This window comes from Pygocentrus nattereri, chromosome 18 (genome assembly GCF_015220715.1).
Source record: "Pygocentrus nattereri isolate fPygNat1 chromosome 18, fPygNat1.pri, whole genome shotgun sequence".
Taxonomy (NCBI): domain Eukaryota; kingdom Metazoa; phylum Chordata; class Actinopteri; order Characiformes; family Serrasalmidae; genus Pygocentrus; species Pygocentrus nattereri.
In genome coordinates this window covers 8,388,802-8,403,249 of record NC_051228.1, presented here as the reverse complement: position 1 = coordinate 8,403,249, position 14,448 = coordinate 8,388,802, and the positions used below count along the sequence as shown (strand labels likewise).

At 39.1% G+C, this 14,448-nt stretch overlaps 1 protein-coding gene across 5 annotated transcripts in view; it reads right to left on the bottom strand.

Moving 5' to 3' along the window:
* samsn1b (SAM domain, SH3 domain and nuclear localisation signals 1b) overlaps positions 1-11,819 on the bottom strand; it is a 30,785-nt gene extending 18,966 nt beyond the window's left edge. The window contains exons 1-8 of one of the 5 annotated variants that reach the window (XM_017711914.2): positions 11,620-11,819; positions 6,803-6,949; positions 6,172-6,233; positions 4,953-4,991; positions 3,770-3,798; positions 3,378-3,461; positions 2,060-2,145; positions 221-283 (exon numbers count right to left, since the gene is read on the bottom strand). In XM_017711914.2, coding sequence (XP_017567403.1) covers positions 221-283; positions 2,060-2,145; positions 3,378-3,461; positions 3,770-3,798; positions 4,953-4,991; positions 6,172-6,233; positions 6,803-6,949; positions 11,620-11,643 — 534 coding nt within the window. In that variant the 5' untranslated portion in view covers positions 11,644-11,819. The remainder of the gene's footprint in view (positions 1-220; positions 284-2,059; positions 2,146-3,377; positions 3,462-3,769; positions 3,799-4,952; positions 4,992-6,171; positions 6,234-6,802; positions 6,950-11,619) is intronic. The other 4 variants (XM_017711917.2, XM_017711916.2, XM_017711919.2 and 1 more) reach the window with 4 other exon arrangements.
* Positions 11,820-14,448: the final 2,629 nt, after the last annotated feature.

Here is a 14,448-nt window from a genome sequence, read left to right as displayed (position 1 = left end):
TTTGTGCTAAGTGGTCACTCTGAGTCACGGCAATGCTTCAAACATAGGGGTCCAAGCACCAGCACCGCTGAATTCCAATATAACTCCAGCTGCATCTCAACAGTCTAGAGACAAGACACTCTATAAACACTGATTGAATTAAGGCTCACACATATTATGTGAACTGCACAATCCAATCATTGGTGAAGTGAATGGAGGTAGTTTAGCAAAATGAGCTCACCACCTCATGTTGTTTGCTTTCGCAGGGTTCTCTGTTAGGATTCCAGGCCTCAAAATTGACACCCTGTAAGACAAACATCCAGAGTTTGCAGAACAGAGATGAGACACCATTTACTTTTGAGCAAATTACAAAAGAAGAAGTCAGTGAGAAGCAAATAATTAGTTTGCTTTTGCCTTTCTACAAGCAGAGGGGACTTGCCTGATGCTGAAGGATTGCCAACACAGAGAAACTATGCTCAGCAGAACAGACCACATTAAGCAGATGGAGATTTTAATCAGGAAAAGATTATACCGTGACAATGACACATTCTCTGATCAACCCGCTCATTTGTCTAATGTTTGACAGAGTGTTACTACTAACAGGACTGAAGTAGAGGGGTTTTGGATTTGGTGCAGTGATGACAGAGTGAAAAGTGCACTCGATCATCCGACCCACGCAGAAATGTGGCTTTCTCATAAATGTTAAATGGATATGTATTAGATGGGATATGTATTTTTTTAAAGGCCTGTAGGAGATTACATGAACTCTGCTGCATAACATTGACCTATCCATGCCATAAACATGTCATGGTAGATGTCATATTATATCATGAGTTGATATGACAGATTATGTCCAGTAATAGTAGTGCTATGTTTCTATTACCTATTATTTTTATTATTTTTTTTATTTCAGTCTTATTTGAGATTAATGAGAGAAAGCAGTTAGCCCCTACTTCTATGGTGTTCCATGGGGGTTAGTACTTGGGCCACTCTTATTTGTTGTTTACATGATCCCATTCGGTTGCATTATTCATCAGCATGGTTTGAGTTGTCATTTATATGCTGATGACACTCAAATTTACATTTGCACAAAGTCTGAAATTCCATCCACTTGTTTGCAAGATGTTCAATACAGTTTCCTTAAACAACCCTGATAACGCTGGACTGATTCTAAATGGCTCCAAGTCAGTTGTTTACTTGGGTTCTACAGAAAATAGAGCTTTCTTCTCTGCTGCTTCACGCCTGTGGAATCATCTCTCTGAAAGCATCCATGCAGAGGACAGTTTGAAATCCTTTAAATCTCTTCTGAAAATGTTTTAGAGATGCATGTTGTTGTTGATCTGTGCCTGTAATTTTACTACTTATAGTATTGTTTTGTTTGTTTTATCTTTTATCATAGACATCCACATTTTGTGTTAACACATGCTACTTTTATTAATATTATACTTTTACTAACATTATTATTACCAGTAATTGTAATGACAGATGTAATGATGCTTGATGTGGTAGCTAATGTGTTGAAAGGTGGTTGCTATGGTATGAGGGCTAGCTGCTGGATGTAGATGCAAGATGTTGCTAGAAGTATGCCGTGGTGTACAGGGTGTATACTGAGTGGTTGTAAGGGGGTAGCCAAGTGGTTGCTAGGTATGGTTAAAAATGTATGGGAGTCTAAGGGAGGAATGGAGGATGAAAAAATGACACATACAGGAGTCCAGGTCAGTATAGCTGTGGATTAGAGCTTTGGGACCTTTTCTGAGTGAGTATATGCAATTTGGTGGTTTTTGGGCAAAGAAATAATCAAGTTTGTTTGGGGGCAAAAATAAATGAGTCTCTATGTGAGGAAAGAGGAATGAAAAAGAATGACAAATAGATAGTGCGGGTCAGAACAATATTGAATTCATGCTCAGAGGCCTGCCCTGAGATAGTATATGTGAAACAATGTCTTTTAGTTCAGCAGACGTACAGTTAATTCTCATGCAATATTTCACACCATTCATTTCAGTGGGAAATTCTTTTTTTTAATTCAGGAAATTATTAGATATGATGCATTACAACTTGCAGGACAATGGGAATGTTTTACCTGAACAGTGTGAGCTCTCTCTCTCGTCTCTATTCCCTCTTCTTCACCCAGGGCCTTTGAAATGTAGGGCTCTTCACCCACACCTACTGAGATGGAGATGGAGCAGATTTTAAATGTCCTGTATTCTGTATTTTCTTTTATTTTATTTGTTTCCCCCATTTATAATGCCTGAATGGCTCTGTATAATAAGAAGTGTTTTTTTTTTTAAATCACCGTTTCCCAACCTCCCTTTATCTCTTAGAAATAAAAATATGCTGGGTTGTATAGGAATATGTTCTATTCTATACAATAGAAAGTAATAATGACTGAAAGGTACATTTCAAAATGTTAACAATGTTTACATACAGCAAAATCTGATATAAGCTGGATGCAATGAGGTGTGGTAATGATAGCTAGCCAAGAGCGTACTGTCTGTAAATAATAGCCGCATCAGTTCACTACAATATGTGATCTTTTGGACAAGCTTTGCAGAACATGGAAATTCCATTCAACCTAATAAGAAACTATGCCATGCAGCTCAAATTATGTCCAACTATGAAAATTTTGTTACCTTTCACATACAAACAAAATAAAATAAATAATACAGGGTTGACTTGTGTGTAGCTGAACTTAGCCAAAGAGCTATCATTGCAGTTCTGGCTAGCTCACCTAAACAGTTCCACAACAGTAAAATAACAATTAAACCTAATTATGCATGTGCTTATGTATAGTCAGAGGGCAGTAATATTAGAATCTTTGTGCTATATGCTCATTAAATCAGCGTTTTGGAAGTTCAATCCTGCATTATGAAGTTCTGTTATTGGTTGAAGAAGCTAATTTGCATGTCAAAGCTCATCAAAACTGAGCTCAGGAAAGATATTCACATGGAAGTCTCAGACACAAAATCACCCATTGTGACGGACTCCTGGGAAATTAATGGAGTTTTGCGTGAGAAACGCTAGCACAACTGGCCCTTTAGCTTGGACAGGATTTTTGCCAATGTTCTATTAATGTTGTCGTGAGAAACGCCAGCATAACTGGCCCTTTAGCTTGAACAGGATTTTTGCCAATGTTCTTCAAATGTTGTTGTGATGAGGTGGAGGCTTTGGGGGCTGGGTGGCCACAAAGTAATGACCATGTACTGTTTTAGTGCAGTGAATCAGCCTTGCCACAAATCCTTCACAAAGGCAGCACAGGCATTAGAATTGTTTTTGTGTCGTCATTGTCCTAATCCAATGAGACTATGAGGCACATGGCTTCTCAGTTCATCATCACATCACTCCACCCCCCCTTTCCCCTAACACCCACACACATACAAATGTCCTGGCAGACCAATTACCTTCGCTCTGATGGTTCTTACTGTGAGCTGACTCATCTTTTTTCCTAGAGCATGGCCAGTAAGCATTACTGGACACTGTGTTTTCTGTGAAAATGGAAGAAGTCCAAAATAACAGTTATCACATAGTGGACACCAGTATAAATCACCGGCAACAGCAACTACAAGTGGGGCAGTCGGGAAGGGCCTCTTGGGAGAATGTGCTTAATTTGGAGGGCCAAAAATACAATGATAAATGACCTCACTGTTGATCTTTTTGAGTGGATCAGTGGGAAATACATGTAACTAAAGATATAGCTATACTAAGTGCATCAAATATCTTAATTAAAGGCCTTGCTGCTGGTAAAGCACAGTAATTAAGGACATGACAACACCTGAAAATACATCAGTCCTACCATTGTCAGATGTTGACACTGGGTTTGACCTGTTACATGGATGAAAAAGAAAAATTAGAGACATTAAAAGCTGTTTAAATAATGAACACTTCATTCTAAATATTAGCAAACTGCTTCTAAAAGAATTCAAGTACACTCTTAAAAATAAAAGTGGCAAAAAGCAGTGGGAAATCATAATAGGGCTTCAGAGAAAGCTGGATGATTTTTGTGACAAAACTATGTCTGCAATTTCTAGTTGACTTTTATTCAATATCATCATGTTTGTTTGTATTTAAACTCTGCACGTCTTTTAGAATTATTGTTAAGTTTTGGTTGGAGAGTGAAGGATTCAAATTTTTTGAAACTGTCAAATCATTTTAGCAAAAATCTGCTCTTCATACCAAGAAGATAGAAATACCCCAAGGAGTAGCATGTAACTGCTTTACGCTAAGTAGAGATGGCACCAATCTGATACCAGTTATTGATATCAGTGCAAAAAATGAATGTGATTCAATCCTGTAACAAATCTAGCCTGAAATAGCACTCACTCCCAACTTCCCAACATTCAGATGTTCATCTTAAGTGAAGTGTTTCAGTTAAAAATAGCTCTAAAATATACAACCTCAGTTGTTTTAATGGGCTTACACTTTACCAGGACTTTACCTACATTTCCAAGACATTTTATTGGTTTTCTCATTTCCCAGATACATGCCATAACTGGAAAACTAGCCCATAAATGTTCAGGTTTTCCATCTGGTATCAGAAAAAAAGGTATTGTACCATCTCTAATGGCCATTTTTACAGTTTTACTCTTAAATTAATAAAATAAAAATCCAAAATTGTGACTCCAGATGTCCTTTTGACGGGTCATTTAAACCATTAGAGAGTGGAGAGTCTTCTCAAAGTGGTACTCGCTCAGCCGTGATGACCACTTCAATGACCTTTTCCTGGAGAAACTCACTCATTTTTACCCTTAGGTGTTAATCCAACATGGGTCACTTTGCCAGGCAAAATCAGCCTCTGCTTTGTCCTTGATTTTTGTGGATTGGTCAGAACAGTGCTTTAATCTCAACACTTGGCCCAATTAATCTAATCCTAATCCAGTGCTTTCACTCTCTCCCTCATAAAAGTAAAGACTATACAGCACAATCACAATCTAACATCAGTCACACACACAAACATGGGCTGAGATGATTGCACCTACGGGAGATGAACCGGCTCATGCACCAGAAGCTTTTGGCATCTTGGGGAGGAAAGAAGTCTGTTATTATTTATCATATATTATAATGATGTAAGATATTATATATTTCAAGCCTGACAAGTTTTACATTCGCCCAACCCTTAAACAATGCAGTCAGTGTCCAGATACTTTTGTTGTCGTTGTTATTTAATATACTGCCAGTGCATATATCACATATATTATATATATATAATTTTTTTTCTTATATATAATTTTTCCTAAAGATGCTGCCATTGGATGGAGAGAATTTAAAGAATTAGCAATCACGGTGAAGGTAAAGAAGCTTCTTAAAGTTCTCAAGACTATTAAAATTTCTCAAATGGAAAAAGCAACAGAGCCTTAGAAAAGACTTTAAACGTCCCTGGCACAATTGGTTTGATATAATGCAATAGGAAAGCTCATGGAGCCACAGCCAAGTATCCCCAGACAGGTACGATAAATGCCCTGGAAGTATGTTGAGTCCAAATATTTCCCCTCCCTGTAAGTACACAAAAAAGGTGGTTCTTCAAGAGTTCTTTAGTAAAGAAAATGGTTCTACTTACAATGATGAATGCTCAAAAAACCCTTTGTGTGATTAAAGGGTTCTTTGCATTATGCAATGTATTACAGATGGTTCCATACAGATCCTTTTTAAAAGGGATCTAACTAGCACCCCAAAGGTTCTTCTATTGTTACAAGCTTAAAATCCTATATAGAACCATATACAGCACAATCTCCATCAATGTAAAGATGATGCAAAGAATCCTTTAATCATGCAAAGGGTTCTTTAAGTGTTCATGTCCATCTTTTTTAAGTGAGTAGGCCTGAATTATCTGGGTTAATTTGCCTTGGTCATTAAAATTAGAGCTAATTGACACTTATGGCCATTAAAAATAACGTGTGTGTTTGTCCTGGGGTCACTGGATTACATGCAAAAATAACAAAAACACTATTTTCAAAGGGCCTTTGTTCAGTGCCCACAGCAAAAAGGCTGCTGCAGAGGGACTTGGTGTGCGCTGTGGTCGTAAAACACAGGCTGAAGTGTTAGCCGCAACCAGGCTAAAAGCTTATACTTAAAGAATTAAGCTTCCTGAAGGTTAGCTGAACTTGACATTGCCACAAACTGAACTGAGTCCAGCACTTTCACTTGGGCTTAGCATGTAGCTGTAATAGGCTAGCAGGCACAGTAGATACAATCTCTTACTTTCTCTTTGCTTTCTTCAAATCGGTCTTGTTAAGCTGGTTTGTGGGCATCTGCGGAAGCTCCTGAAGGGTGGGAAAGGAAAAAGAAACACTTCAGACTTTTCCTTTGCCCTAAAATAATTCAAATTCTGTCCATTTTTCTAAATTTCTGCACAATTTAATTATGCGAAATTGTTCATTGTAGATAAATTTACTCTCTTCTTTACAGTGGTGGTGATAGGAACCAGGGTTCACAATGCTAAATAATGCAAATATAGCCATTTTATTTATGATCAAAAGCCACCAGTAAGCCTACACATGCCTTATAGCACAACCCCCCAGCCCCATCATCTGCCTCCCTGAATTTAACAAGTGCTAGAACAATTCAGGTGATTCTCAAATACTGACAGAATGTGGTCACTTTCCTGATGAATGGACCACAGATGCTAGTTTGTACAATAGATTAGTCATGCATTGTGCAGATGGCAGACACTTATGCTTATTAATGTCCTCTCTGCAATGTCAGGGGCCCCTTTAGCTCCAGCACAAGCAACTCCAAAACGTTGTACATGAAATAGTCTGTGGCTCCATGTTTACACAAGTGTGGAGAAATGATCTTGATGCAGGATTTTAGAAAAACGGGTGGTGCTCACCAAGGCAATGCAGGGCTCAGAGCCACCCCACTTGCTGCTGTCCACCAGACACTTGGGGCTGCAGGGCCTCCTCCTGGGCACTGGACTGAACTCCTGCATTCCATAGCTTCTCTGGGGAAGCTCATACAGGCTGTCTGTAGAGCCCTCCTGCACCAGAAAGCATATAACGGTGAGAATGATTTGACTGGCCACTTTATTAGAAACCTCTGCCTTGTAGCCTCCCATCAGCTCTTAACATGGTACATCAAACCCAAGCATGGATCATGGTCTGATGAAGCCCCCGGGCACAAATGTCTTTGAAGGCCCTCACACTCTAACAAGAATGCAAAAATTGGGAGAAAAAAAAAATGTGAAAAATATTTTTAATAAACATTTTTGTATATCGCTGTTGTCGGAACAAAACCTTGTGTCTCCATTTTTGACGATTATCAGTTTTGGACATAATTTGAAAGTGCACGTTGGCCTTTATATTGTGTGTAAATTTCATGAAGGATGGACCAAAGTAAATGGCCAAAAATGACTTGGAAAAAATTTGGGTTCCATTGACTTACATTGAAAGTAATGTATGTTTTTTCCTTCTCCTGTAAAGTTACCATTTTAGAGATACGAGGTTTTGTTCCCACAGCAGCGACATGTACTCTTTAAACAACCCTGGATAAAACGTTACTCAATCAGAATGGCTGTGTAACAGCCTATAATTTTTAATCTTTGGAGGCTTTTAATTTATTTAAAGGGCCCGTATTTTGGAAAACTGACCTTCCTTTGCTGTTTTGAAATCTAAGAGTTTGATGTAGCATATAAACATTACAGCTACAGCTAAAAACAAACCCAGTGCCATCCATTCAATCCAGATATCGAACCTAAAGAGTCTATTGCGACAGAACATATAACATCTAAATGCATATGTTTGTAAATGTATATCTTTCATGATAAGGAGACATGACTGATTGAGACAACATGAGGCTGAACCATGAACCCTTGGGACATGGAGTTGTTTCAAAGAAACTGCTTATAAGCAAATAACAGGCCCTGGGAATGTACGACCCTGGGAACACAGGGCTGACCCCACAGTGCCTATACCTTCATCCATAGTGTATAATAATTTCATGCATTTTGAAAAAGCTAATTAACTTAATTGTCCACTCAACCCAGATGTGCTTGATCAGCTAAGACATGGTTGGTGCCTAAATTTTGCTTCCTTAGATTCAAACTGGAGCCATGAAGCTAACATTTCTAACAAACACTAGAAGTCAATGGTCACCCAAATCTTTTCTGCAAATACATCCTTAAAACTTCTCTAAACTCGCTCAAATTGCGCCCAGCTCTTCATTAAGATGGTACAGACATGTTGATGTGCTTTAGGTCACAGTATGACCTATAAAATGAACATAACTTGCAGCAGGAAGCTTTTTAAACAGCAGGTATTGTGTTGAATTCCAACTCCTCATTATGTACATGCACATCACCCAGACATATAGACTCATATTAAGTCATACTGCATCTGAAGCTACATTCACAAGTCTGCACAACTCTAGCAAAGACCTGTATGCAGTTTGAGCAGGTTGAGAGAAGTTCTAGGGATGTTTTAAGGGGTGACTTTTGACTTCTAGTGTGTATTAGCCTAGTAGCTCCAGCGCTAAATAACAGAAGCAAGGTCTGAACACCAAACATATCTTAGCTGATCACCTACATCTGGGATAAGTTTAAGATCGTGTACCTTTGACTTTTCCCCAAACTATTCGTTCAAGCCATAAGGATGATAAATAGCAGGATTTATGGGAAAAACCTTCTCTACACTTGCCTTCATTAACGGTTCTTTAAAAGCTACCATCTCTTGGAATGGAAGGATTGGAGGACACTGATGTGATGGCATGATGTGGGTGGGAGGTCACACTTCTGATTAAACCTCTAGGAACTGCTCAATCCTGCAGCTCTGAGAAGAAAGAGCTGCACTTCCTCTCAGTTTAGATAACGTTCATCTTAATTAACACACAATCTGAAGCATTTGCAGCACATGGGGGCCCAGTTCATTCAAGGGGAATTCCACTGATATTTCAAAATTTCTACATCATTGAGTGGTATATGAAGTCATTCAGAGTGGTTTGTTGTCAAATGGTGCATCGTCGAGAAACTTACTGAATCTGATTTCTTTACAGTGGTGGTGAAAGGAACCAGTGCTGGAGTGCAAATATAGCCATTTTACTTACTGTCTAAAATAACTAGTGAACCTACATATGTCTCATATGCTATCATGATGATAAAAAAATGGTAAATCTGAAAAAATAAGTTTTTGTCGGGGACTATTTTGCCATTCAACACACTACTTGTACCCTTCCACCATGAATGTATTGTAGAAAATATGCTTTAGCTCAAAACGTTTTACCTTACATATCTAATTCATCCCTCCAGGGCTTCGTAAGACAGAAATAAGGACTATGTCTGTTTTAAGAGTCTCCTTGACATTAGCATTAGCATACATTCACCATCCAGTTCATTCTAAACACCTACACTCTACTTCTACTCTCTGTCCACTTTATGTTTATTGGTGTACAATTTCAGACTGCAGCCCATATCTTAATGCACTATATGTTGCCTTTTATTACTAGTCAGTTTCTGACCACTAGAACACTGTTTACCAGATATTACTCAGGTGGTGGTCCATGCTCAGCACAGCAGTGTGGTTTATTTGGTGCTCATATGAGTGTTGCTGGCATTGGGTCACTGCTGGGTTGAAAGAGGTCCACCACTCAAAAATAACCAGCCAAGACTGGATCTGTGGTGAGAAACTGACTGCTGATGAAGGCTTAGAGGATGATTGACACAAGCGATGCTTCAAAAGATGGCCTAGAGTCTTTAACTGATACAAGGGAGGTGTTTCTAATAAAGTGGCCAGGAAGAGTGCACATGAAAGCAGAATAGTTAAACTGTTGATCTGCATCAAGCACCTTGACATCCATATCGTTGTAATCTCCCACTTGCACAGAACATGCTGAGCCGCTGCTGTCTGACCATGCAGCGTTCCAGTCGTGCAGTGCAAGGAGCTGATTACCTGCTAATCCGTCAATAGGACACGCTCCACTCAGCATAGCCTGACCATCCGTGATCTACTATAAGGAGCTCTCGTGCACACTGCTTCTCATTAATCCACAAGTCCTCTTCAATGACATGTTTTGCCATCCGCTTTCAAATTTTCACACCTCGGTGCAAAGTGTTAGTCACGATTCACACCTTTCTGCGTGAAAAAACTTCAGCAGGATCACAGAGTTTGCGAGTGTTGTGGTCTGACGGAAATGAAGACTGCATGTAGTCTCAAAATGTGGCATAAACTAAGACTAGAACAGGTCAAGTAGGTCAACACTGGGCCATTTTCACATCATTAATCTGATCTTAAACCTTTTACAACCAAACACAAACACAGGCCCTCAATTATAGGAAAGCCAAGGCCTGTAAACAACCCATGGTGTTCGTACATATAAACAAAGAGGCACGGTGTTTATCATATAGGCTCTACCTGTAATGTATACAAACAGAAGCATGATATTTGTCATATAGACATTATCACAGACAAATATAAGCAATATAAGGCAATACCACTCATACAGAGAAATACACACGTAATATTTGTTATATAGGCAATACTTATTATGTAGACAAAAAGAAGCATGATATTTGTCATATAGGTACTATCTGTCATGTAGACAAGAATAGACATTATACTTCCTATAGGAAGTGCCTGTCATGCAGACAAACAGAAGCACCACTTTAATACAGACATGATATTGGTCATATAGACAAATATAAGCATTATATTTGCCCTATAGGCACTACTACCATATAGTGAAATACTTATCATATATAGGCGCTATTGGTCATATAGACAAATAGAAGCATAATATTTCTTATATAAACATGACATGTCATATAGAAACATAGAGATATTATATGTTCATATAGACACTAATTATCATATAGACAAATAGAAGCATTTGTCCTATAGGCTCAATTATAGTGAAATACAGGCTTTATACTTATCATATAGGCACTATCAGTCATATAGACAAATAGAGGCATAATATTTCTTATATAAACACTACATGTCATATAGAGTCATATATATATTGGATGATCATATAGGCAATACCTGTCATGTATACAAATAGATTGATCATGTTTGTCCTGTAGGCACAACTGTCATATAGTGAAATACAGGCTGTGTATTTGTTATATAGGCACTACCTGTCATATAGACAAACAGAGGCATAATAATGTCATATAGTGACATCCAGATACTATACTGTCATATAGACAATTGCAGGAATAGTATTAACACTACCTGTTATATAGACAAACACAGGCATTATATTTCTCATATAGACAAATATAAGCATTACATTTGCTGTACGGGCAATACGAGTCATATAGAGAAATACACATATAATATTTGACAGTACTTGTCATATAGACAAACAGAAGCATGATATTTCTTATATAAGCACTACACTCTATGACACATAGATATTATGTTGTCATATATGCAATACTTGCCATATCAACAATTGCAAGAATTAGATTTTTTCTATAGGCACTATCTGTCATATAGAGAAATACAGGCATTATTATAATATTATATTATAATATAGGCACTAACTGACATACAGACCAATAAAACTTTATATTTTTTATATAGGCACTACAGAGACATAGAGACATTAGACTTCTCATTTAGACACTTCCTTTCATATAACCTTTTCCTCAGCCAGCCTGTCAGTGTCAGCAAACAGAAGGAGCCAAAAACATAGACAGGAACTTTCTCTTACCAGAGTGAAGCAGAAGAGGTTCATTTTGCAGTGAACTGTCTCTTCCTGTCTACTTCCAGGCACTCACAGTGGAGCACAGCAGTGTGAGTGTACATGCGCAGGTATCTGTGTGAGTGAGTGTGTATGAGTGAGAGTGTGAGAATGTGTGTGTGTGTGTGTGTGTGTGTGTGTGTGTGTGTGTGTGTGTGTGTGTTTGTTCCAGGACACAGCGAGCATCCAGTGTTCTGGCGGCTGGCTGACTGTCCATGGCCACACAGCTTAATGCCAGTCAAAATCCCTCCCGTAATCCAATAGATACAGTGAGCCATTACTACCCCACACTGCCACCTCCATCAGCCGGACATGCTGATCAATCCATACTCAGCAAGCGGAACCATGTAACAGCCTCATCTGCTGGAGAGCGCAGGCAACTCTGAATGGACACTGCAGTGACTGAAGAGTTAAAGAACATATATTACTGGAAACATTTTTTAAGTTCTAACCACACAGTTGGTGCACAGAATCTGCAAAAATAGCCTGTTTTGAATTAATTGTTTTTGTGTGGTCAAAAGAAGGTTGCTAAGGTGTTGCTAGGTATTGCAGTGGTATCCCAGGTGGTTGCTAAGGTCTTGTTAGGCCATTGCTATGATATCCCAGATGGTTGTAAAGTGTTGCTTGGCCATTGCTTGGTTATACAAGGTGGTCGCTAAGGTATTGCTAGGCTATTGCCAGGGTATACCAGGTGGTTGCTGTTATTTGTGTATATGTGCCAGTGTGCCTGTGAGTCTGAGTGTGTATGTAATGTCTATGATGGGCAGTGTGAGAGACGTCTTTTGTGACATCATTTGTTAGTTAGATTTGAGTGTTGAATTTTCAACATTCTGCCATTCATTCATTCATGGGAAAATGTGTTTGGACAGAAACAGTTTGAGTGACTGGTCCAAGAAGGCTCAAGAATCTTGCAAAATGTCCTAGTTGTAGCTTGAAAGCTGTGACCTGGGAAAACTAACCCAAAAAAGGTAGCATAATAAAATGAAGAGCCTTTGCTGGAGCCTATCCCAGCGGTCATTGAGTGGAGTCTGTACAAACAACTGTATGCAAATATAAAACTCTTCGTACCACATACACACTGCATTATTAAGGGAGGTGGCACAAATTAACTCCCTATACAAATGTTTGACTGCAGTTTGCAGGTGATCACCACAACAGATCTCGCCTACTTGCTCTCCATTCATATAAAACAAAAATTAAACTGTTTGGCCACAGTGACCAACACTTTGTGTGGAGGAGTAAGTGTGAGGCTTTCAGTCTAAAGAAAACCATCCAGTCTGTGAAGCATGAGGGTGGTAGCATCATGTAGGGCGTTATGCTGAAAAAGGGAATGGTGTACTTCAGAAAATATATGGGCTCATGAGTAAGGAGGATTGTCTAGAATTTAGTTGTGGGACTAATAAGGGTCCATTAATCCATCTTTAAAAAGTACTATGAGTACTATGAGGAGCTTGTGGAAAGCTGCTACATGTGTTTCATTCAAAGTAAGCAGACAAGGTAAACAGACAAAGTGTATATAAGCGTTTGCCATACAGAAAACCTGATATAGTAAACAAAATATGTCCCTTAGCTAATATTTTGAAATGACCACTTTTGGAAATAAATTTACTAATTGACTTATGTGTGGCAACATGACATTTGCAGAGTTTGAATGTCTTTAGCCTAAGCGTATAAGAACTTTTGGCCCCGACTGTATCCATATTAGTGTGATGACACTAAAGTTGAGTTAGCATGAATATATCAGCTTTAAAGGCCTTATTATATGCTCACGTGGATTCTTTAGCTTTACAGAGACCCCTTAGGCTTGGTCACCTATTTTCATGTCTCTTCAGCCTAACACAGATGACCCACAATGATGTATTTCTCTCCCTTTAATCATCCAGTCTCTCTTTAGTATTCTTTCACTGTCTCTCGCTCTAGGAAATCCTAATTCCCTCATTTTAAATGCAACAAACTGTAGACCCATTTCCTCCACCCAGATTAAGTTCAGCTCTAAAAAAAGACTAAAAAGATAAGCAATCTCTACTGACTGCACATGTAATGAGCGAATGAGTGCATGAGAAGCCAACATTACGTAGTTAAGGCTGCAGTTCCACAGACACAGTAAAGAAAAATAGCATGACTAAGCAAACCCATTAGAAGGTGTTTGCTTATCATACCTACATCTACAGCAAGCAATGCTTTACAGTAGACATTATGTGTACCCACCATACAACCACATGTTATAGTTGAGGTTTTGTGGCTACCTCATTGCAGGGTACATCATTACACCCAATTTAAAGGGGCACACGCCCCAAAAAATCAAATAGTAAGCTAAATGTTTTTCATGACTGTTAAGCAAACCTCTGTTTACTGTGGCAATCCTGAGTTCTTCATGGTCACCCATTATTTGCATTCTACTGTGAGTGCTGTGCAGACCAACTCTCCGAGGTGCTGACAGACATCTTCAATTCCTCTTTAATCCAAGCATTTGTCCCCACCTGCCTGAAGACCGCCACCGTCATCCCAGTCCCTAAGAGCTCCACAGTTACAGGACTGAATGACTATCGGCCAGTAGCCCTCACCCTGATACTTACAAAGTGCTTTGAAAGACTGGTTATGACCCACATCAAAGCCGACATTGACGTCACTGGGGATCCACACCAGTACGCGTACTATGTGTGAAAAACTGATCCATAGAGGAGGTACTTCCTGACTACCAGGCCGCAACAGCTCCACAACAGGTCCTCCTCCACCATCATCCTCAGCACCGGCTCCCCTCAGGGCTGTGTGCTGAGCCCCCTTCCTGTTTCCACTGCT